Source organism: Orcinus orca, chromosome X (genome assembly GCF_937001465.1).
Source record: "Orcinus orca chromosome X, mOrcOrc1.1, whole genome shotgun sequence".
In the NCBI taxonomy this organism is placed as follows: domain Eukaryota; kingdom Metazoa; phylum Chordata; class Mammalia; order Artiodactyla; family Delphinidae; genus Orcinus; species Orcinus orca.
In genome coordinates, this window is record NC_064580.1 from 117,038,056 (window position 1) to 117,063,049 (window position 24,994).

The 24,994-nt window shown below is 41.4% G+C and overlaps 1 protein-coding gene across 11 annotated transcripts in view; it reads left to right on the forward strand.

Moving 5' to 3' along the window:
• The first annotated feature begins 322 nt into the window (after positions 1-322).
• The window catches only part of INTS6L (integrator complex subunit 6 like), a 51,959-nt gene continuing 27,287 nt past the window's right edge, over positions 323-24,994 (forward strand). For 2 of the 11 annotated variants that reach the window (XM_004278738.4, XM_033403688.2), the window contains exons 1-6: positions 335-829; positions 971-1,048; positions 22,572-22,721; positions 23,499-23,588; positions 23,805-23,988; positions 24,248-24,376. In XM_004278738.4, the coding sequence (XP_004278786.2) occupies positions 719-829; positions 971-1,048; positions 22,572-22,721; positions 23,499-23,588; positions 23,805-23,988; positions 24,248-24,376 (742 nt within the window). In that variant the 5' untranslated portion in view covers positions 335-718. Of the gene's footprint in view, positions 830-970; positions 1,049-22,571; positions 22,722-23,498; positions 23,589-23,804; positions 23,989-24,247; positions 24,377-24,994 lie in introns of all 11 variants that reach the window. The other 9 variants (XM_004278739.4, XM_033403683.2, XM_033403685.2 and 6 more) reach the window with 8 other exon arrangements.

The following is a 24,994-nucleotide window of genomic DNA, read 5'->3' on the forward strand; positions in this document are numbered from 1 at the left end:
GATTGCAGTTAGCAAAGCGTCTTCTGTACAGCCTGTCCAAGCATCTGTTTCTGTACCTCTGCACAACTGTTGCTCAAATTCACTCTTCCTTTCGAATTATCATCTTTGAAGAGCAAGAGAAAAGTCCATCCAAACCACCCTACGTATCTTAACAGCTTCCAAGTCCTTTAAAGGAGGGTCCTTAACATTTCCCCTTACCCCCTGCCTGGGTTCAAACTTCAACTCCCAGGGTTCGCCCAAGTCCCTCCCCTTGCCCTGTCATCTAATGAATATGCAAATAACATATAATTGGCAGCCAATGGCGTGGGTTCTGGTCACATGGTGCCCATGGTAGGTGAGCGGACAGAAGTTGTGTGTTGGTGAACAGAGACAGCTCTCAGTCTGGGGCGAGCGCTTCAGTGAGCTTGGACCGATGCTCGGGCAATAGTCCCTGCGGCGGCAGCGGCGGCGGCGGCAGCAGTGGTGGCAGAAGAGAGGAAGGGGGAGGGCCCCGAGGGCTACACACGCTCACACTTTCAAGTTCCCTTGGAGGGAGAAGAGGTGGGGCTGCAGAAAGAGGAGGCCAGGAGCAGTTCCATCTGTCCCGTCCCGTCTCCCCCTCTTACTCTTGCTCCCTGCACCCTGGCTCTGCGAGAGTTGAGGGTTCGGGTGGCAGAACGCGGCAGTGAGGGCAAGAGGGCCAGGAGAGTGGGGACCGGAGCCAGGGGTACGGGGGAAGATGCCCATCCTGCTGTTCCTCATAGACACGTCCGCCTCTATGAACCAGCGCACTGACCTGGGCACCTCCTATTTGGACATTGCCAAAGGCGCTGTGGAGTTATTCTTGAAGGTAAAGGGAGGGGAGGGGAGAGATGGGGAGAGTTCCCTAGGGATGGGGGTGGTGGTGGATTTAGGTGCTTCTGTAACGTTGGTATCGCCCCCTCCTCCCCCCTTCCCTTCGCGGCCCCCTCCGTCATCCCTCGTCCCGCAGCTGCGCGCCCGGGACCCGGCCAGCCGCGGAGACAGGTACATGCTGGTCACCTACGACGAACCCCCGTACTGCATCAAGGTAAAAGGGCCTTCCAGGGGGTGGGCCGGGCGGGAAGCGGGAGCCGGTCGGCCTGGGCAGCCGAGCCCCCCTGCCCCCGCCCGAGGCGGTCCTGCGTCGCCTGGCGGGGCGGGCGGGGCGAGGTGGGGGCGAGGGCGGGGGTGAGTGGCGCCTCCGCGGCTTCCGAGGAGCTGCGGCGCCGGGGGTCGGGGAGGGGGCCGGGGGAAGGGCGGCCCCGGGGAGAAAGCGCAGGAGAGCCGGGCCGGTGGCGGCGACGAGCGCAGCCGCCTCGGAAGATGGCGGACATTTTGCTTTTGTATGAGCCGGAGAGGGAGACCGAGGGCGCTGCTGAGATGGAAAGGAGGGAGGGGAGGGAGGAGAGGGGAAGGAGGGCCCGAGACCCGGAGGGAGGCTGCGGGCGGGCCCGCCCCTTCGGGGCGCACCGCGCGCGGTGGAGGCCGAGGGGCCGGACGGAGCCGGCGACTCCGCCCCGAGGTGCTGCGGGCTCGCGCGCGGGTTTTCCTGGAGCCCTGGCTCCGCCCCCGGCCCCTCCTTCCCCCCCTCCTCCCTTCCTTCGCCGCTTCTCCTCCCCCTCTTCCTCCAGCTCCCCTCCCCTTCCTGCTGAGAGCGTGGCAGAGCCGGCCGCCGGCCTTCAAAGATTAGACTACTGCTTTTGCGCTTCTGTGGTCTCTAACCCACCCCCACCCAATGGAAAATCAGTCCGCGGAGCCAGCCTCCCAACCCCCAGGCCCGGAGAAACTCTTTTTACTTCTTCTCCGGCATCGGTCCGGTTAAGCCCGGCTCTGTTACCTTAGCTACTGTTAAGTGTTTCATTGGCGATTCCACCCAAGCCGCGACAGGGTGGGGCGGGGAGATGCAGAGTCTGAACCCGCGGGGACAGAGCTTTTTAGGGACCTGGCCTACCTACTGACATCATAAATTAGGTTTGTGTTAGTCACGTAGGGATTTGTCCAGGGAAAAGAAAGGAAGGAAGGGGAGGACTCGCTGAGCGCGGTTACAATAGTCAAATGCGATGACTTGATCCACAGGGTTCTGACCTACAGGAGAGAAGTAGGGAGCACTTCACCTCCCTACCCTTGTCCTAATGGTGAGGAGATAAAGAACTGCTTTGCCTGCAGTGGCCCGATAAAATAGAACTCAGACTATTAAAGCAACCTGCATAAGAGTCCTGCTTGCATATTGAAAATTTTAAAATACATCACTATAATCCTTGACGTCTTTCGCTAGATACCCTCTTTTTCTCAGAATTCTCTTAACAGGGTCGGGGAGGCACTGGATGTGTTGTAATCCGTTTTAGCCGAGTGAGGTGTTTGAAAGAATGGAACCTACCAAACTGAATAGTTGGCTATAGAGAGCGTTCCTTCAGAAATAAAACCAGAGAGGCTTTACTTTTGTAACTCGTAGCTTCGGTTAACAGTTTGATTAGTAGGTTCCCCTGAAAACCGGTCTGGTTTTGATGCTTTGTTTTCCGTTTTTGATTTATCTATTTAGAAAAATGGAGCAAGTAGACATCTTTAAGAATGCCATAAGCTTTTTAAACATGTCAGTTTCCTACAAGGGTGTGACCATTTTTTCCACATAGAAAAGCAGATGTTTGTCCATCCTAAGTATGAAAGTCTACACCCTTTGAGTACTAATACAGATAAGAACCCACCGTTTGTAGTGTGGCCATTTGAAATCCTCCTTAATTTGAAGTAGTTAAAAGGATAAACTACAAAGCAGTGTGCCTTTTTTTTTCTTGAAAGGAATAACTTATTTAACATTTTCCTGAATGCCAAGACTCATAGTTTAAACATGATTTTTGATCTATAAAACTTTTATGGCAATATTTACAGAATCTTTGGAAAAGAAAAAGAAAGTCTGGCCGCCTTCTTAACAACCATCATTACAGCTTTTTACCTAGCATTGTAATCATAATGTACATATTACTTTGAGTTCTGCCTTTTCCACCTATTTTGTCCTGTGAATTATTCCCTGTTGCCACATAGTCTTCATACTTAAAATTTTTAGTGGCTATGTAACTTATCCATGGTATTTTAGAGGCTCCAGATAGTTCTGTGAACAGAGGGGAAAAGTTGAATTTTGTTTTTAGTGGAAATTTCATCTGTCAGCTCTTTTTATCTTGCCATCTTCTACACTACATTTTTTCCTAAAGTAAAAAACCTTCTTCCAAGCTGACTTTGATCTTTCTCTTCTTATGCAGGGCAGGTGTGGGAAGATACTTTGTATAATACTTTCAGTTGCTAATCGTGAGTTATCTTCTTTAGTCTTCTCTAAAGTCATTCAGGTTTTCCCATTTTAATCTTACATGATAACTACACGTGCTAGGGAATGGTCAATGATCTTAATGATGTTCTTGTCATTTTGCTGTCTATACCTGAATTTCTAATGATATGCCATATTTTGGTAGCATTTTCTTTCTGTGAGTCCCTTTCGGTCACTCCCTGCTGCCCACCCCCGTCCCTCCCCTCAGCATGTGGTAACTATTTGTTCTTTTGCTTTTAGGATCTAGCCATTTTGGAAGGTCTGAAATTTTAGAACATTTGGTGAATTTTTCTTAAAATTTAGTCTAATCTTTCACTTGCTAATAGCTGGGAGCCATAAATGTCTGTTTTCTGTCACACTGATTATCAAATAGGTCTTCATTTGACTGTCAGCAGGCGTCTTAGTTGCTACTTGAAACTGCACTCTTCGCTAGGACCCTGAGGTCCTTTCAGCAAAGTGATGTTAGATAGGGTTTTATTTGTTAACTTGTTTTTCTGCAGAATAACGTGAAGTGTATTTTTGGATTTCTGTACAGTTGGAGGGCCATTGTTTATCTCTTGTCAAAGTAACTGCCTACTTATTTCTCAGGTCTTGGTTATATCCAACTCTAAACACTGCAAAACCGATTTTTTTTTCCTAGTAGAAGATTCAGTTCTGCTGGTGGTGTAACAGGCGTGAGTTGTGCATTTGGTTGGAAGGTTTTTTTCCTAATAGGCGTGGAACTATTCCCAGTATATCCACTTACAAGCTCTGACAATAAATCTTGTTGTGAAAAGTTACTGTGACTGGAATTCTTCACTAAAGTATACTGTTGAGCATGTGAATATAGTATTTCACCCAGGACTTAGTAGCTTCTTACTGCATACCCCTTAGGACATGGCTATGTGCTCTTTTAAAATTAGTCATACCTGTAACTTGCAGTCAGCTGGGCATGGATGGAATTAAGTTTGATTTGGGGAACCATATAAAAAGCATATGAAATGCAAGTATTTTGTGCTACATCTGTTTCAAGTGTTGCTTTGTAGACAGGTTTTATACATAGTGTCACAAATGTTAACACTACATTTATACAATGGTATCTTTAGTGTACACAGCTGGGATGAAGCCTTTTAATATTTTTAAATTTCCAGTGTATCCTTATAAGACTAATACATGGTTTTAAGAAGTGGGGTGGGGTTTTTTTTTTCTTTTTCTTTTTCTGGTATAATAATTCTTAATAGTTTTGGCTGAGGTTCTGCTGTCTTGTATGTTTTGTTTTGCTATGAGTCATAATTTCCTTTTATTCAGTGAATAGCAGAGGTAAGCTTGTCGCTACTACTAACTCTGAGCAAATTGAGGGCACCAAGAAGAAAGTGAGCCGTGAGACTGGAGTAGATAATAAGTATTCAAAATGGTTTGATGTTTGAAGCTACTTTCTTAAAGCGATTTCTTTTTTATTGAAGGAAATGCTTTTTTTCTAAACATAAAACTGAGTCATTTTTCTAGAAATAGCTGAAACACATGTATAAATCATGTACAGACTTTTTTTTAATAAATAGGGAGAGTTGTTTCAAAGAAATATCCCAAGTCTGTAATTTGAAACAGAGAGCATTTGAAAAAGTGCAATTTTCCCTTGAGTGTTGCTTTTTCACATCCTGTAGCCAGCCTTGCTTACTGGTATCTGTGTGCCTTTGTCAACATGTATCAGCAAAAGGCAGTATTTTGGCTTACAGATCTAAGAAGTAAACCTATGCTCTTTAAATGATCTGTGTTCCAAGCATTTAGTGGTATTTTTAACTAAGGCTTAACTTTTTCATATGCCCATGAGTATATTTTATGGGGCTTATTTGGAAAAGGAGTGACTTTTAGGGGAGCCTTTCATTGTGGTTGGAAGCTAAGGAAGTGGTTTTGGGTGAAACAGTGGCAACGTGGCTGGTGAGAACAACCGGAGGCAATGGAAGGTGCATTGAAAACTCAAAATGCCACAAAAGTGGGGCATTGACTTTTATAATTAGTTGTTCCTCCCCTGATCTTGCTTCCTTTTCACCTTCCTCATTGGCCATTTGAAGCGAGTGATGATAGTAATTTTGAAATGAAAAAGGGGGAAAGAAATCATCAACAAAATGAAAAGGCAACCTGCTGAATGGGAGAAAATCTTGTCAAATTATATACCTGATAAGGCGTTAACATCCAAAATATGTACAGAACTCAGTAGCAAAAAAACTAAACAATCTGATTAAAAAATGGGCAGAGGAACTGAATAGACATTTTTTCAAGGAAGATATACAGATGGACAGCAGGTACATGAAAAGATGCTTAACATCACTAATCATCAGGAAAATGTAAATAAAACCACAATAATATCACCACAGGCCTGTTAGAATAGCTGTTAACAAAAACACAAGTAACAAGTGTTGGAAAGGATGTGGAGAAAAGGGAACTCTCCTCCACTGTTGGTGGGAATGTAAATTGGTGCAGCCACTATGGAAAACAGTATGGAGATTCCTCAAAAAATTAAAGATAGAACTAACGTATGATCCAGCAACTCCACTTCTGGGTACTTATCTGAAGAAAATGAAAGCATTAACTTGAAAAGATATAAGTACCCCCCGTGTTCATTGCAGCTTATTTATAATAACCAAGATGTGAAAACAACCTAGATGTCCATTGATGTATGAATAAAGAAAATGTGATATATGCATACAATGGAATATTATTCAGCCATAAAAAAGAAGGAAATCTTGCTATTTGTGCCAACACGGATGGACCTTGAGGGCATTATGTCAAGGGAAATAAGTCAGACAGAGAAAGACAAATACCATGTGATCTCACTTAAATGTGGAATCTAAACCAAAACAAAATGAAAACAAAACAAGCTCATAGATTCAGAGAACAGATTGGTGGTTGCCAGAGGCAGGGGGTGGAGGGTGGTCAAAGTGGGTGAAGGGTGGCAAAAGGTACAAACTTCCAGGTATAAAATAAATAAGTCATGGGATGTAATGTACAGCATGGTGACCATAGTTAACACTGCTGTGTTGTATATTTGAAAGCTGCTAAGAGAGTAGATCTTAAAGGTTCTCATAAGAAAAAAGAAAAAATGTAATTTTGTGTGACAATGGATATTAACTAGCTTTTCTGTGGTGATCATTTTGCACTATATACAAATATCAAATCATTATGTTGAACACCTGAAACGAATACAATGTTATATATCAAGTAAACATATATACATACATACATAAAAAGTAAATGCTTCCAGACTTCTATCCAACGTGTGAATTAAATATAGTTTACTGGAAAGAATTTTAACAATGAGGTACTCTGCCTGATAGCTCTTTTTCTTTATGTAAGAGTAGAAGGAGGAATTAGAACTTTAGTGAAAGCTTATATAGAGAACCCTCCATCGGTCATGTGTATACTACTATGTTTATCTGCACTTTTGTTTGTTTGTTGTTTTCTTTTGCAGCGAATAAAATATTTCTTGTTAAAAAAAAAAGAAAGAAAAGGGGAGATTTGGGGGTAGAAGACTAGATCCCTGGTCAAGGGAGTCAGTGCTACTTTCACATTAGGTACCAGCTGGGAGATGACTAGGGAGTGCTGAGACAATTATGGAGTCCTGTCTGTTCTGTATCCTAAACCTGTCTTGTATCCATTCATTCTTATTTGCTCCTCCCTTGTTTCAACTTTCATCTGGACCATTGTTTCAGCAGCCACTCAGTTGGTCTCCCTCCTTCTGGTCTTGCTTGCCACTGATTCTTCACCCTCATCACCACTAGATTGCTGATTCTTAAAATAGAGTAAATTCAAAAGTCATTCCCCTACTAAAAATTCTTCAGGGACTCCCCATTATATTTCAGAATAAAATCCAAACTACTTAACCTGGTTTTGCCAACAGTGTCTCTCCACACTCTTCAGAGTCACTTGTCCAGACTCACTCTGCCTCTTGCTTCTGTGCCATTGCATATGTTGTTCCCTCTGCCTGGGACACACTGGTTGGCCTGACATGCCTCACTTCTTCATTCTACATTCTCAAAAGTCATCCTGCCCCTCTGCCCACCCCTACTCCAAACAGTGTAACAACTTCCACTATGATCCCTTAACCCTCTGTCTAGAACTTAACCCAGAAAATGCTTCCTGCTTCTTCCTGCAATCCCTTCCTCACCTGAAGGTAGCCGTTGGTCTGACTTTTACCACCATTGTGGTGATATGACCAAAATGGTGTTTCTGGCAGATAAGTCTGACATTGGATTGCTACTATAGCAGTCTAGGCTTTCATATACCATGTGTTCATTCAGCACCCTCTGTGGACTGTACTATACTATACTTGGGGCCGAAGGTGACACCAGGAAAGACTTGGCTCAAGGGGAAACTGGAATAGTAAAAGATACGGTCCTAGCCCTCAAGGGTCTTGAGAAGAGTCATTGGAAAAAGGTGACTGGAGAATGTGGATTAAGATACGGGAGATGTCAAGAACAGTGGACTCTGAACCAACAGATTGCACGTGAGGGAGGGAGAATTGACAGGACCCAGTGATGATTCAGTTTATCCAGTCAAGATTGCAACTAGTTAAGACTGGATTGCAAAAGGGCTTCGAAACCTACAAGCTAGAGTTTGTACATTTCTCCTGGAATGAAGAGCTATGAGGTGGATTTGAAGACAAATAGGATAAGGCTTGTTGTCTGTGTGCTTGCATGGTTATTATGCAGAAGCGTACGTTGAGGTGGGCTGGGGGAGATGAGAGAATGAGAGGTGGGGGAGATCTAAAGTATGTAGTTGAAGTTGCCTAGTTTTGCATTAGTGCTGGCCACTTGAGAGCTTTTGACTTTGAGGTTAGGATGGGGGTAGGAAGGGTGGCAGAAGGGCAGGGCACACATAAGGAAAGGGCAAATATTGTCCTTTTCAGTTTGCCTTTGCTTCAGAAATATAACTAGAACTGTTCAGAAGACAGGGTTCTCAGTTTCACAGAGTGTTCCAAAATGGCAGCTGTTCCACGTCTCAGGGAGAAATGTGCTTTCCAGAGAAGGGCAGGATTGAAGGACCCTCTGAATGCGGGGAGGAGGGGACAGGGATGAAGAAGTGAACCAACCGGCTTAATTTAAGTACTTAAATGAAAAACTCTTTGTAAACATGGCTGTCAGTTCCCTTTTACTAAGAATGTAGATGAGAGATCCAGGCAGTCTCTTTGTGTGCCTATTGGAAGGTTGGAACACGCTATCTCCTGGATGCAGTGTTCTAAATGGTGATTAGGTTCCCAGACCTTCCTCCCCAGGAAAGCCTATTTAACCCTTCATGCCACTTAGCCACAGAACTATTGTGTTTGCTATTGTTTCTACTGGGAAATGGAGTTGGGTTTCCAAGGTGCTTTGTTAAAAACACATCCTTTCCCCCCCTTCTTCCTCACAACTCCAGGTGGACTCGTGGTCCCAGAGAGGGGTGGGTACACTCTAAGAGCTCCATCAAAGACGGTGAAGGGCTGAGGTGTCCGTGAGGGTAGGCATGGCTCTTCAAAATATACCAGTCACTCATGTCAGACTGGCTGTATTTGCGCCGTTCAGTACAGCATCCACTAGCCACGTGTGGTTATTGAGCCCTTGAATAGGTGGCTAGTTTGAATCAAGATGTGCTGTAAGTGTAAACTAAACACGGGATTTTGAAGATTTAGTACCAAAAGTATATAAAATATCTCATTAACAATTTTTATATTGACTACAAGTTTAGACAATACTTTTGATATATTAGATTAAATTAAATATATTATTAATCTCACTTGTTTCTATTTTTTAAATGTGGCTACATGAATATATAAAATTAATTATGTGGCTTTCACTATGTTTCTATTGGACAACAGTGTTGGTCTCTATTTTTTCTTAACATATTTATGATGTTCATGTCCTAGAAATTGTTTCTGAAGGGGGATTCTCCCTCTCAAAGTTCTGTTTTAAGTGAGCACCTCCATAATGGAGTCATTTGTGCATGAGAGGTTATCATACAGTTCAGAGTTGATGGGTTGATAACCCTTGGCCCTGGGGTAAAAATATGAAAGCATCCCATTCTTGTTTGTATTGAAAGCCAGTTTGGTTGCTTAGACTTTTGGATACAGTTGGTGATCCAACTGGTTGGGTTAGAAGTTTTTTTCCTGGGCTAAGTAGAAAAGAATATATATGTGAACTCCTAATGTAACTACAGTAATTCAGAATTCTGTTTGTAATATGTGGTCACCAGTGGCACAAAATGTTCCATGCTTTTAGTGCTATTAGAAATATGTAACATATCCCTTATTAGATTTACATAGCTACTTGGCCTAAGAATTCCCAGGAACAGTATTCATCAAGAGAAGGAGGATAAAGGATAAATTCTTTAGCTTGGCATCGTGTAAAACCTAAGAAACAAAGAGGGGTTTGTATCACTGCTCTTGTTGAAGGGTTTCTTGAGGTTCCCTAGCAAGGCCCTTGTCTTATATCATGGGAAGTCATCAGTAGCATTAAAAGGAGGGGGGAGGTCCAAGTGGGGCCATGGGCGGGCTCCCATGATCATTACTTTCTCTAAGCTCAATCCTCCTAAGGGGGATTACAGGAGTGACAATGTTATTTTTTGTTACTGTAATGGCTCCCATTTAAGGAATAAATACCAATGTCTAATTCTGAGCCTCGGTGAGAGTACAGATACGTTGATGAATAGCATGTATATGATGTGGAACCATTTTGTAGCCCTAGTTTTAGATCCTCCTAAAACCTATCTTATAGTCAAAGGTGTTATCTGGCTTTTACAGATATGATTCGACTTATATCTACTTCCTTATAATAATGCACAATAATATAATAGCTTTCTAATAATAGCAGCTGACATTTTTGAATAATGCTTATGTACAGGGCAATGTGCCAATGAATGTACAGTGCTTATTTCATTTATCTTCCCAACCAGCCTAAATCACAGGTACTATTATTATCCTCACTTAACAGATAAGGAAACTGGGGGCCAGAGAGGTTAAGTAACACAACTGAATAGTAACCCAGGTCTGTCTCTATTCCAAAGTCTTAAGTAATGAGCCACTTCACTTTCCCTGTCAATTATGGTAGAATATTCCTTTTAATAACTTCTCAGTGGTATTTTCTCATTATGGTATATGTCCTGGGATCATGCTATTATTTATCGTTGCTTTTGATAGGACAGTGTTTGATACTAGAGCAAGCACTCGATGAATGAAAATGACTACTGCCAGTGTTACCATTTTTATTATTTCTCTGATTCTTTGTAGGTGAATATCATGGTGCATTTGTTTGTGAATCACTTTGGTCTTTGATATCACAGTTATGCCCCTACTCAGGGAAAGAGATGGAGTTGTTGGGACTCTCAGTTGATGGAACTTGAGATAGCTGGGGAGTAGAGGTTGAGTACTGGGGCCTAGGCCGAGTAGGCCCCATGGGAGGAACGGTAGGCTTGAAAAAGTAACCCGGTGGTTTTTGACGATCTAATGGCCTTCAGAAACGGATACATCATCTTCACCCTGTCACTCTTCTGATAAATGTTTCTCTTATAGGGAAAAGAAAGACAGTCAATGTACTCCACAGTAGCCATTTAGTTTCCTTTAATCCACAGCCCGTGGGAGGGGCAGAAGCCATTTTGTAAAAGGCCTGAGCATGCCATACTGCCTTCGCCGAGTTTTCTCTCTCAACCTGTGCCTGATCTAATGGTCCGCTCCCCATTTCAGCCAGACCTCCCATTCTCCTCAGGCCACACCCCTGCCATAGGCAGATAACTTTTCCCCCCTTCCTGCTTAGTTAGGTTGGTAAGGGATGGATTTCAGAGGATTGGAGGTGCTGCCAACTTAGTCACTGGGGTCTTAACCAGAGAAAAGTTACATGAAGGCTTTTGTGCCAGATGTTCTCAGAAAAAATAGAATTCTGTATCTTAAACCATATGTGCGTGATTATCTTAATATATATGTGCCTGTATCTTCAACCATATGCACCTGCTCTTTCGTTAGTTATATCCTGCCCTGTTAAGTCGAATAGTTCACTAAACTTAGTACTAAGAACCAAACTCTGGACTTGAATGTTATTGAACAAGAGGCTCAAAACATTTGTTTGTGTGAGTAAGGAGTAGTACTACCGAGGAAAGTAAATATAGTTTATTAAGGTCTTAGGATTTACTATATAGCTACTTGGGCTAATTTACTAATGTTTATCCTTTTTGTCCTTGCCTATATTTGAAACTGTTAATGCTTCTTCCTTCCAGAAACTTATCACCTCCTCCCTTCTGTTTCTCCACCCCTGTCTCTGATAATTCTTTCCCTATCTGCCAAATTCTTTCCCTTGCTGAATGCCTCCTACCTCATTCATGATTTCAAATATTCCTTCTACTCCCCAACTTCAGCTTCTCACCCGGGCATCGCTAGCTGACGACGGGACATCTCCACTTGCCTGTCTCTCCTGCCATCAGCTCATAGTTAGTATGTCATACAGACCTGCTTATAGCTCTAAAACTATCCCGTCTTCTATATTCCCCATCTTTTTGTCACTCAGGATTGCACAGTGGACGTTATTCAGCTTTGATCCTGTCCTTCCATCTTCTTCTGAGGCCTATCCCTTTGCAATGTCCCTTACATATGTTCCTTCAACTCAATTTCTGCTGCCAGCACTTCAGTCCAGGTCCTGACTTCTGTGCTTTGGCCACTATAGCAACCTTCTTATGTAGTCTTCCAAGTGCTTCCCAAATTCCTACTCTCTACCCATACCAATTGCTAACTTTCTAAAAAAGGTGGTTTCATCATATCACTCCCCAACTCATAAGCCTTCAGAGACTCCCCAGTGCCTATGGAATCAAGTCAAAATTGCTCAGTCTGCCATTCTGAGCTCTCTAGGACCTGCTCCATGTGTCTGTATAAACGTATTTCCCATCATTTCCCCACAGGAGCCCTGCCCTTCAGCCAGACCTCTCTCTTCCACCCCCTGAGTTTGTCTCCCCACTCCTGATGCCAACTCTTAGACCATCAGTTAACCAAAGGGAGAAGAGAGAGAGAGAGCCAGAGGGACCAGAGGCCTGGGGGAGGAGAGAAAATGAACTGAAAGCATGCCAGCAAGGGTGTGACTTGAGGGGGAGGATGTGACAGAAGGTGCTTTAAATGCTGTTATAATGATGAGAAGTTGCAGGAGGAAGGGGGAGAGAGCTGGACTCTGACCTTTAGCGGTTGATTAGCCTGAACCAGACCAAGATGTTTTTATTTAAATTGGCCTCAAGATGCCGTGAAGCCCTGCCGTATATTTAACCAGTCCCTCTTTGCCTTTGTCTCTGTGGAAGGGAGCCCACGCAGCTAGACAGTGGATAATGGGGTTCCAGGGAGAATATCTAGTCTTTAATACAGCCATGACATTGGAAAATTGGGGGTCCCTCCTGTTGTATGTCTTGTAGGAGAACGTGCAAGATGTTTGGAGCAAAGTACTCCTTTTTCTTAAAAGTTTACATGGGTATAGACATTGTAAATTCCATTTCATAGTGAAGTTTTTGAGCTATATGTTAGAAGTCTATTTAAAGTCTTCCTAGGTACTTTCATAAAAATTAGATTTGAAAAAGTGGTCATAGGATAGCCTGTCTGGTAGCTACTGATTAGACACATGACCCTGGGCAAGTCACGTAACCTTTTACGGTGTCAGTTTTCTTATCTGTAAAACGAAGGGATTAGACTAGATTATTTCCACTATTCCTTCTGAAAAAAGTCAGGAGAGAATTGTATAACCGAAAGGCAGGAAGTGGAATAATTCTGGCTGGGACGTCAGGGGGACTTCAGAATTGCTTTAATTTTTTTTTTTTTTGGCTGCGCCGCATGCCATGCGGAACCTTAGTTCCCCGACCAGGGATCGAACCTGCGCCCCCTGAAGTGGAAGCGCGGAGTCTTAACCACTGGACCTGCAGGGAAGTCCCAAAATTGCTTTAAATTTTAGAAAACAGTTTCTGTAAGTGGTTAAAGTGCTGTATCACGTACCTACTGGTTAAATTGGTCACTCCATCTTATTGGTAAATGCCACTTCATCTTATTGGAGTCATTTCTGTTTGCTGCCAACAGTTTAATGTTTAGGACAGATTCCTAGCAATGGTTACCTCTGAATAGTGGTACTGTCAATTTGGTGAAGAGATAGACTAACTTTGTATTTCTGTTGGGATTTTTAACAATGAACGTGCGTTACTTTTATAATGTAAAAAACAGCTCATAAAAAGTTTTTGAGAGAATTTTTTAAAAAGAATTAGTCTGGAGGAAAGAGATGCCGTAAGATCTTTAGAAAGTAAGGAATGGCCATTCTGCTCTCTCCTCTCTTCAACTCTTTCTGTAATGTTTGGGTGGCTTAGTCTCACTCCTGTCCTTGTGTATTCTCCAAGACCACTCTTGTTGATTTTTATCTTGTGTATGTGTTCATAAAAATATCTCCTATCAGAACCCCAAACCTAAGCAATGGAACATGTGCTCAGCACGATAGCGTTTTTTTTGTTTGTTTGTTTGGTTGGTTGGTTGATTTTTGTTTTTGTTTTTGGTTTTTTCTAATAATGAGTATTGGTCAGTAGCTACAGTTGAAATGGACTGGGAGTGAAAGAGGAAACTTAACATTTATATCTGACCGAGTTTGGTAAATTCTTTGCAGCCCTATGATATTTTCCTTTCAGTAACAGTTCACTTGCCTCTTGGACAGAGGAGAAAATTTGGTTTCTACATGTTAGCATCCTCTGGTGAGATCAAATTTCTTTTGATCTTACGCTTTCACATGAACTCTGAGAGGTGTGCTACTTCATAATTTTATCTTAATTCCCTTGGGTAAGAATTGAAAAGTCATAAATGAAGTTTGCAGATATTTTAGACTAATCCTGATGATTGTTAATCCACTAAAAAAAAAAAAACCCTTATCCTAGGTATCCTAAAGAGACACAAAATGGTGAACTTCGTGAGGGTGGAATCAAACTGAATCATGTCTTTGCCCGGTTTACTTAAAAATATGTGGTTATGAGAGTCTTTAACCATCTGCTGAAAAAACAATTCAGCAGGCCACAGACTGTCACATAAGTTTCTGCAATATATTAGGGGGTCAATTTCTAAGAATTTTTTTAAAAAGTAGAAGACTCAAGTAAGCTAGATTTCTTTTTTTGTGGTCTTGGCTGGTAGTATTTCCTGAAGCTTGTGGATGAAAATTGGTGGACTGAACCACAGAATGATAACATTCAGAGTTCTCTGGGAGAGAACTGATGTAATCAAATAAAATGGGCTTCGAGTATCTTAGCAAGTTCAGGACACTAAGAAGTGCCCCTGGGGAAGTAAATTTGACAAAAAGGAATCCAAGAGAACTGCATATTCTGTTGTTTTTTTTTTAACATCTTTATTGGAGTATAATTGCTTTACAATGGTGTGTTAGTTTCTGCTTTATAACAAAGTGAATCAGCTATGTGTATACATATATCCCCATATCTCCTCCCTCTTGCATCTCCCTCCCTCCCACCCTCCCTATCCCACCCCTCTAGGTGGTCACAAAGCACCGAGCTGATCTCCCTGTGCTATGCCGCTGCTTCCCACTAGCTATCTATTTTATATTTGGTAGTGTATATATGTCAATGCCATTCTCTCACTTTGTCCCAGTTTGCCCTTCCCCATCCCCGTGTCCTCAAGTCCATTCTCTACGTCTGTGTCTTTATTCCTGTCCTGAGAACTGGATAGTCTTAAAACAAGTAATTTTACAAGAGAAAGCTGTATTAGTACATATAAAACACAGAATAATAGAATGTCTCCTTTGAACCTAGAACTGTATCAGTACCTTGAGTCAAGTGAGAAAACCACAAAAAAAAGTGAAATCAGACCAAATTGCTACAGTATTAAGGGAAAAATATTGTGTCAGATAGGGTCAGAAAATATAGTGCAAGAAGAGTTTTCAAAGTTGATACAAGAAGCGAGACAATCCTATTCTTTCAATGATACAGCATCTTCCTAATGTGTATTTCACAGTTTTAACAACCTCCTTTATAGGTGCTCTAGCTGTAAACACAATTTAAAAAGACATTTTATATGGAGACACACCAAAAAAATAAAATAAAATACTGAAAAAAAAGACATTTGAACATATTAAAGTGATTTCAGCTGTTACAGTGTTCTGTTTACCTAAGAGGGCAAGTAAACCTCATCTTATATGTATCAGAATTGGAGTCCATTTTAGTTGTGAGAAGAAAATTCTCAAAGTTGAAAACTTAACTCGCACAAATATTCCATGTAAAGCTAAGGGCAAAGACCAAGGGAAAAGTCATTTGTCTTCTCAGGAGACAGAGTTGATTGGAAAAGCAGGGCTTCTTATTTTTCATGTCATCCTGTCCCACTGGTCACTTTACCAACACAAGAACAGTTTGTGATGACAAAGATGATAGAATGTTAAATTGGAGAAGAAAGTTAAGTTAGTTGAAAAATGCCATTGAAGTTGATTTATTCAAATTGTCTGTGTTGTTGCAGAGCAAGTTTCTCCCCAACTTCTGGAGAGCAGATGGAAAAAGGAAAATAGTTTATCTTTCAACAAGAGAAATGATGGCCCTGCTAAATTTAGACTCTTTGGCTTTAACTTGCAACATCTGGGAAAATACTTAAATCCGTTAATCATCTTGTTTGTAACCACCTAGAAGAGCCCAAGGTTCGGGATAGCCCTCTATATGAGTTTATGAAGGGCAAATATTACCAGGCTGATTTCATTTCCTTTAATAGAAGTTAAAAAGTCTTGTCAAGGAGAGGGAAACAACATGTATTTTCTCTCTGGAATCCAGTGAGGCTTTTTATTCATTGTGAAGGGCTTGCTAACAAGCTAGGAAGTCTTGGATTGAATTGAACTGCTCCTCAGGGTAGGGTCCAAAGAGGCTTTCGGGTGCATGTGCTCAAAATGGGTTAGTGCAGTGGCTCAGCACCCAGTCAGAGGGACAGAGCAAGTGATGCCCTTCCAGTGAGAGGTTCTCTCGCTGCATGTGAGAGAGCCTGGCTTGTGACAGTCTGTAATAGAGAAGGATTATTTTTGCTGTTTGAAAAGATTCACTGCCATTCTCTTCCACCCTAGAGAATTTTAACTATTCAACTGTTTTTTTATTTATACATATTCCATCTATATGGTCTTTTAAGGGGCACTTCTTCTGTGGAAAGCTAGATGCAGCTGCCCTAAAAAATGTTTTTCAGTTACCTTGGATGGAGAAGTTAATACTGTGTTCATTAAATCTGCACTATATACTGAGTCTAACACGATCATTTATATTTTGGAAAAGGATTGCAAGTGACCTTCAGAGATAGAGCAGGCGTTTACAGAAAGGGCTGTAACACCACTGCCACATCCTCTTCAAGGACAGTTGATCTGTTTTTATCTCTTTTACTTGTTTATACTTCCTGGCAAGATTTCCTTGGAGGAAAGAGTTCTTCATTTTAAAAAATAAAAATAAAATAAAAATCAATGAATCAGAGAAATGGTCCTGCTGAAATGGAATGAAGTTCAGGAAGGACAAGTGTTCGGGTGCTGAGGTTTGGGGGAGCCGTTAAATAACACCCCTACCTTTCCCTCCTCCATTGAAACCAATGGAGAAATAAGACACAGGAGCCAGCCAGAATTCTAAATAACAGCGTTATTCCTGAGGAAAGCTAGACTGGAGGGTATAACTTAGATGTGTGTTCATAAAAAGCTTCCAGATAGTTCACATGTTGACAGACCTCCACTATAGTTCTGTCATAGGGGCAAAACCTACCCTTTAAGCACCATATGGCAGAGAACATACCAGATAAGGACATGGAAATAGGGGTGCAGAGGGTAGTAGAAAATATTTCTTTTAGGCTTTGCCCTTCTGAGGAAAGGAGTACAGACTCTCTCCTTTTTGTGGTGATATGAGTAGGGAATAAAAGGCTAGTGGGCTAGTCCGTAGAGCTGCGGGGAGAACCCAAGTCATTGACAGACTGAAAGGCCCATACTCTTCCTGCTGATATTCAAAGATGTCTTTAGTTGGCTATACAAATTTAAACCAGACCTGAATTAGCATATTTATTAAGATATGAGGCATTTTCTTTCTGTTAGTCAGATTTATATAAAGGATGGATACAAGGTATGGAATGATAGGATATGAAAACTGGAAGGGACCTTAGAGTTGGTTTTCAGTTTTTTCATTGCTTAGGTGAGGAAACAGCCCCAGTAAGGGGAAACGACTTACTCTGGACCACTTGTTTTGCCTGTTAGTTACAGCCAGGATTAGACCAGGGTCTTCCAAGTCCTAATTCACTGCTCCCCACACCCAACTGGTCTGCGTTCTGACATCAGGGAAAGTAGACTTAAACTAATGAAATTTGGAAATTCCATTAAACTTATGAACCTTTAAGCTAGTATAACAAGACATGTCTATGAGGTGAATATGTAGAATAGGTAGAAGAACCTCTAGTATAGTGGTTTACATTGGTGGGTTCTAAAGTTAGGCTACCTGGGTTCAAATCCTGGCTGTGTCATTTATTAGTTGTTTTGACCTGGACAAGTTGTTTATCCTCTCTGAGCCTCAGTGTGCTAATCTATAAAATGGATATAATAATAGCACCTACTTCATGGGGTGGTTATGAGGCTCAGATGAGAAGGATAGGTATAAAATGCTCTGCTTAGCATAAGTGAGTTCCTGACACATAGGCACTGATTAACATTACCTATGATTATTATTTATCATCATCATCATTATTCTCATTTTACTTCTGGGAGACTTTAAAAACTTGACCTGTGAAGACACTAAACTCTTAGTTTAGGATTTCATTCACCCCAGGTTATTCCTTTGTCCTAAACCTCTATTCTTCAGTTGTCTCAGGTTAGAAGTCTTGTAATCATCTGTTACTCTGTCTCATTTAGGCCTATGGTCTGTCTGTCACCAAGTCCTATCTTGGTGGTTCAAAATGTTTCTCAATTAACCCCTTCCTCAGGCCTAGATGCCTATTCTAACCTCCTAGCTTATTGTTCCTGACTACAGCTTCTTCTCCAGTCTATCCTATAATTCACTGCCAGACTGACCTTCCTGAGACACTGTTTGATCCTGTTTCCCCCAGCCTTGGAAGCTGTAATGAGCCTATTTTATGCTGAAGCAAGGCCAAGTTCTCCTGCCTGACCTTCAGTTCCCTCTAGATGATCTCTGTCCAATAGATATATAATGCCAGCCATACACAGCATTTCAAATTTTCTAGTAGCCACAGGTGACACTTTTAGTAATATACTTTATTTACCTAAAAGCATTCAAAATATTATCACTTCAACATGTAATCAGTCGAAAAATAAATAATGAGATATCTTCATTCTTTTTTGTTGTCGTTCTAAGTCCTCAACATCCCATGTGTATTTTACATTTATATCACATCTCAAGTCAGACTAGCCATGTTTCAAATTCTCAGTGGCTGGGGGGCTACTGGATCAGATAGTGCAACTCCAGACTGTGCCTCTCTGACTTATCCACTATCCCCCCAACAAACAAGTCATACTCAAGTCTTACCTCCTCCTGGTCTGTTAAAACAAAATAGAGATGGTAATACCATGCCTATTTTATAGGATTGTCTTAGGCAAATGTGAAGTATGAAAATGCTTTGTAAGCTGTAAATCTCCATAAAAATGTATGGAAGTTATTATCAGGAGTAAAGGTTTTACTGACCTTTGATATCTTTGGAGTTACTTGAAATAAAAGACTGTATGAAAGAAGGTCAACGGGCTGTCCTGAATTCATTTATGAAAAAATCAACTGCAAGCAATGAATGAAGAATATAAACATACTTTCTCCCACTAGAACTAATAATTATCTTTTTGGAAGAATTTTTCACATTAATAAGGTTCTCTAGATATTTAAATTACTCTGTAGGCCCTTTTTCCCCTTCAGCATTCTGAGGACTGGACTTAGGGGCATTAATTCTTCTCTTGAAGGAGCTAAACTGCTACCAAGAAGTTTATTGCTTTGGGTTGTAAATGTAGCGCATACACTGTGTAGTACTGAGACAGGAATACCATTCAAATTTCAAGTATTGTCTAATTCATTGCAAAGGATTGGAATTGACCTAAAAATTGAATGCCAGTGATTCAGGTGCAGAAACAATTTGTAAAATGTTTTCAATTCATATTAGAAAAGAAATTTTAAAGAGCAGTCATTCTGACAGATTGATTAGTAACAATTAGGACACATTATTCTAAACACAGATGAGTTATAGGGTGCTTGCTTAGGTGGTACTCAAACCTTATCCCAACCCTTTACCAGATCAAGTAGTTCACTGATTTTTCTTTAGTCATGCCTTGAACTATCTTGTGGCTCTCAGGAGTTCAACACTCGCTGCAGATGTAACTCTGAGTGTACAGTGTAGAAGTTAGATTGCTAAATGAAGCCATTCTGGAAAAAAAAAAGTCAACTTTGTAAAGTGGCTTCTGGGTGAAAGACCCCACCATTCACAGGCTTGCCCAAGCAAGAGAACTCAACCTAATGTATGACCCTTTTTCTCCCTCACCCATGCCCCTAATTAGCTACTAAATCCTTCTGACTCCACCTCTGAAATACTTCTTTAATCTGCAGCCTCCTCTCCATCCCCGCTGCCCTCGCTCAGGCTTTCATCACTTTTCTCATAAGCTATTGCAACATTCTCCAAACCAGTTTCCCTGCCTCAGGCTTCAGCTTCCCCTCCACCCCACAATTTATTCTCCAACTCCCAGCAGAACGATCTTGCTAAAATACAGATCTGATCATGCCACGCCCCTAATTAAAAACCTCAGGTCATTCCCAGGGCCAACAGATAAAATCCAGACTACTGAGCACAATGTACACAGCACGTTATAGTCAGAGCCCAGCTTATCAGCTTTGCCTCCTGCTGCGTACTCAGAGTGATGATAATCAAATTACTTGCGGTTCCCCAGGAAGCTCCGTCCTTTTATGAACTCTGTTCTCTTCCTTTGCCCTGCCCCCTCCACTCCTCACATCAGTGTGGGGATCCCATGATCTTCTCCTCATGCCATTAGACTTCTTCAAATGCCCCGTCTTCTGTGACAAGCCTTCCCTAACTCCCTGGTCATTTGTTCTTTCCGTCTCCATAACTGCATTCCTTATTCCTTTGCGGCAGGAACTCCTCAAGGGCTAATTCCTCTTGATATCTCCAGCATGTAGCATTCTGCCCAGCATAGCATAGTTGGTCCATAAAAATTTGTTGGATAAATAAAGGAAAGAATTGATGCTATCCCTCTCCCTCACCCGCAGCTGTAGACCTTCTCTTCTACCCCAAATAAGAAAGCTAAGTTTTGAATTCAGTGTGATTTATAATCACCTGCTGATATTTCTAAGTATTTGATTAGGACAATTCAAATCATAATCCTTCCTTTTAACTAAAGTTTAGTTTGTCTAGTTCAGTAAGATTTTCCTTGGGTCACAAGGAATTATTCACATCCTCTACTTTTCCCAGCTACTATAAGTCATATGTACAATCTGGCCAAAGGAATAATACATGGAAAGGTTCTACCTTTAGATCCTTTGACTTACAGGATATGTTAGGAAACACACACACACACACACACACACACACACACATACAGAGAAAACTCACATTTTAAAAAAATTAATTAATTTTATTTTTGACTGTGTTGGGTCTTCGTTGCTGCACCCGGGCTTTCTCTAGTTGCAGCGAGCGGGGGCTACTCTTCGTTGCAGTGCACGGGCTTCTCATTGCGGTGGCTTCTCTTGTTGCGGAGCACAGGCTCTAGGCGCGCGGGCTTCAGTAGTTGTGGCTCGTGGGCTTAGTTGCTCCACAGCACGTGGGATCTTCCCGGACCAGGGCTTGAACCCGTGTCCCCTGCTTTGGCAGGCGGATTCTTAACCACTGCGCCACCAGGGAAGTCCCTAAAAGCACATTTTTAATTTCACAGAATCCAGACTGTTGGACTAGAAAGGATCTTATCACCTTCACCTTATATGGTTATGGAGGTTGCGTACTGTTCAAGCCTAGGGGGCTCCATTCTCATGGGTCACAATGTGAATGGCTCTCCAGGGTTGTAACATGCACAGCCTTACACGGTATCCCTGTTTATCTAATCCTCTTCATTTTCAGATAATGAAACTTAGGTCCTAAGAGCCGACAGGTTTGCTCAAGGTCATGCATATGCTTCATAATAGGGTACAGGCAATGGGCCCCTTTTCTGCCTTTCAGTCACTCTGACCCAGATTGCTTTAGGAGTCTATGAAACTAGAAAAGATAGTGTTTGCTATAGTTGTGTGGATAATGGTCTTTAGCTGAACATGAAACTTCAGTCATTTCGTTTAGCTCTGCATTATTTGCGCTAGCTTTCCACCTCCAGCTCTACTGGTCTGGTTGGCATGACTTGAACCTTCAGCATATTACACTACTGCCCACAGGGCTACCAAGACTCAGGTGCCTGTTTGTCCCACAAAGTTGCCAGGCTGTGCTGTCTACTGTCTCCTTTGCTGGCCTATTCCTCTGTGACCTACTGTTAGCTGCCATCTTCTTTTGGCTTCTCTTCTTGGCGTTTTGTGCTGCTTTGTCTTTATAGCCACATTGCTGACTAGTCAACGTGGTCCTTTCCTTCTGTTCTACAAATGATTCAATCAGAGCATGTTGGCTGTTGACCTTGGGTCTTTGGTTCTTTGCTGCTGTTCATAGCTGCTGGGGGTGCCTAGGCGATGCTGCTTCTTTGTCAAAACTTTTTGTTTCTTTTCTTTCTCCTCTATTCTAGAATTGCACCTTTCTGAATGTTTAAAGATGCCAGAAGGATTGTCTCCACATAGTTGTGGCTCCATTCCTATAATTCCACCTATACTCTTGTTTAAAGTGAAAATATTGTTTGGGAGAAAAAACTCTTGGTTAGAAAAGTTCATGTAAATCAGACACTCAATAGCTAATTGTCTCTATCAAGGACGATGCATTTAAAAAATTACTCCTTCCTCTGCCCCGTGCTCTGTGCTCATCCTCAGTGTCAAACTAAGGTAAATACTGAGGTGTTTTGGTAGGTTTGATTGAGCCTGAATAGCAAATTAGGCTTCTTGAGCCAAAGCCCTCCAGCGATAATGGACTGAATGCATTGTTTGCATCTTTGCTCTTGATCATTAAGGCTGGCAGATCTTTCTGAAACTAATGGCCTGCTTGTGTTCCACTTGATCAGTCGAGATATAGAATAGAATTAGATTAAAGAATTATTAACTTGTTAGAGGTTTGATACTTGCTATTTGGTGGTTGTTTGCACTTTATATATTGTTCATTGTATAATTGGGAATTTCTTTGTAAATGTTTGGTTTGCAGGCTGGTTGGAAGGAAAATCACGCAACATTCATGAGTGAACTAAAAAATCTTCAGGCTTCTGGACTGACTACTCTTGGTCAGGCTCTAAGATCCTCATTTGATTTGTTAAATCTCAATAGATTAATATCTGGAATAGACAACTATGGACAGGTAAAAAATAATTTGAGTGAGTACAGCTAATTTATTTTGGTGACTTGGGGTAAGAATTTAAAATTGGGCATGGCTACCAAGTTTTCTGCTCTTTTTTATAACATCCAAAAGGAGGTCCATGTATCTTTTAAATACATACTTTAACAAAAATCGTTTCGGGGGAGTCTTTTATGTGGCTTGACCACAAAATATTTAAAATTGCCTACACATCAGATCATCAGCTATCATGGGATGAATACATTGCTGAGAATATTGGAACAAGACAATTGAAGAGAAACTTTCAGAGTCCTTAAGTCCCTCGTCCCTCTCAATTATACTAGAAAAAGCTCTAGTATAAGAGGAAGGCAGAATAGCATTTGCTGATGTTATCATTACACTTTCCCACTGTAGAAACTCTGCTCACAATAACCAGTCACTGGCCAGGTTGCAGAGCATAAGTCAGGATTCTGAATGATACCCGGGTATGGAGGATGCTGCCAGTATAATCCCTTTAATATCTTTCTTTTATGATTACTTGGAAAGCAGAGGGAGAGGGGATTTGGATGTTATAGTTTGGGGAGTTCCTGAATTATAAGAATTCCTCAGTTTATTCTGAATGTTACCTCTGCAGGGATTGTTATTTTGATTCCCACCCACTTCAGTCCCTAATCTTTTCCCTCTTATTTATCCAGGCAAATTTTATCACACACTTGAAAGATCACAGGCGAGGCAAATGTAAAAGTTGAAATACAATGCTATTACTTTACACAGCTCTAATACTTTTAAAATGTATTTTAGGGGAGAAATCCATTTTTTTTAGAACCATCTATTTTAATTACCATCACAGATGGAAACAAGTTAACAAGTACTGCTGGTGTTCAAGAAGAGGTGAGATTTCTTTTTTTCAAATTTCATTTAAATGGCAGAGAACATGCAGCTATTTCAGTTAAGAATAAGTTTGAGCAAACGTTCCATCTTGGTAATCCTTGAAAGATTGCCTCATTTTATTGAGGACATCAAAGAAAAGTGAACTCCATAACCCTTGAACTGATTCATTTTTGTATGGGTTGTTATGATGAAACTTTTCCAATTTTGCCTTATCAGCTTCATCTGCCTTTGAATTCTCCTCTGCCTGGAAGTGAACTAACCAAAGAACCTTTTCGTTGGGATCAAAGGTTATTTGCCCTGGTGTTGCGTTTGCCTGGATTGGCTTCTACTGAACCAGAGCAGCTAGGGAGTGTACCAACTGATGAATCTGCCATTACACAGATGTGTGAAGTCACAGGAGGTATTGGCAATATTTACTATTTCTAAAGGAAAAATTCAGGGCAGCAGAGTACCATTTTTCTTAAATGCCACATCCAGTCTTTACTTCTTTTCCTTCCGAATCTTTCAACTCTGCTGCTTAAGCTCATCATTAGTGTGATGTCTGCTGCCAGTGTACTTTTGATTATTTCAAGTTGCATTTTAGGATTTCAGATGCTTGTATTGTTAAGTAGTGTTTTATTTGATCAAACTTGTACTATTTGTTTTTCCTTCTGGTATAGGTCGCTCCTACTGTGTTAGAACACAGAGAATGTTGAATCAATGTTTAGAATCTTTAGTTCAAAAAGTTCAGAGTGGTGTAGTTATTAACTTTGAAAAAACGGGACCAGATCCACTTCCTATTGGAGAAGGTACGGTAGATAACCTTTTTTTTTTTTAACCTTAAAGTGTTATTATAGGAGAGTGATCTGAAATTGAGAAAACATTGAACTAATCACAGTAGACGCGGTCTTCACTAGCCACACACAATCAAGTGGTTACAAACATCCATCCAAACAACTACCATTCATTCATTGCCTGTGGATACATTTTAGGTAGCCAAATTCTAGCTTTAATTCAATGTCAAATATTCCTCAGAAAATTCTCCCTTTTCCCTACCCATTTCATATTCCAGGTCCCAGTCTTGGGATGACGCTGAATTCTTCCCTTCTCTATTCATGAAATATCTGGAGATTGACTAGAGAGTGCCATTTAACCAGCCATCTGCTTTTGGTCTTGTGAGCGCCAAACGTGCCAAGCTCTCTTGATGAGATCTGTGAATGTTTAGCCAGGAACTGCTAATATCCTATAAGATCCTACACCAGTATTTTCCTGGCCACTTTTTAACTGCAGAACCTTTTCTCTTCAAATGAGATTTTATGGAAACTTCAACATCTCAAACTATGAAAGCTGAGCTACTTTTGTATTGGGAAAGGGAATCATACCCCATTGCACGGCTTCCTCAGAGCTCTGTTCCAGGCCATCGCTTC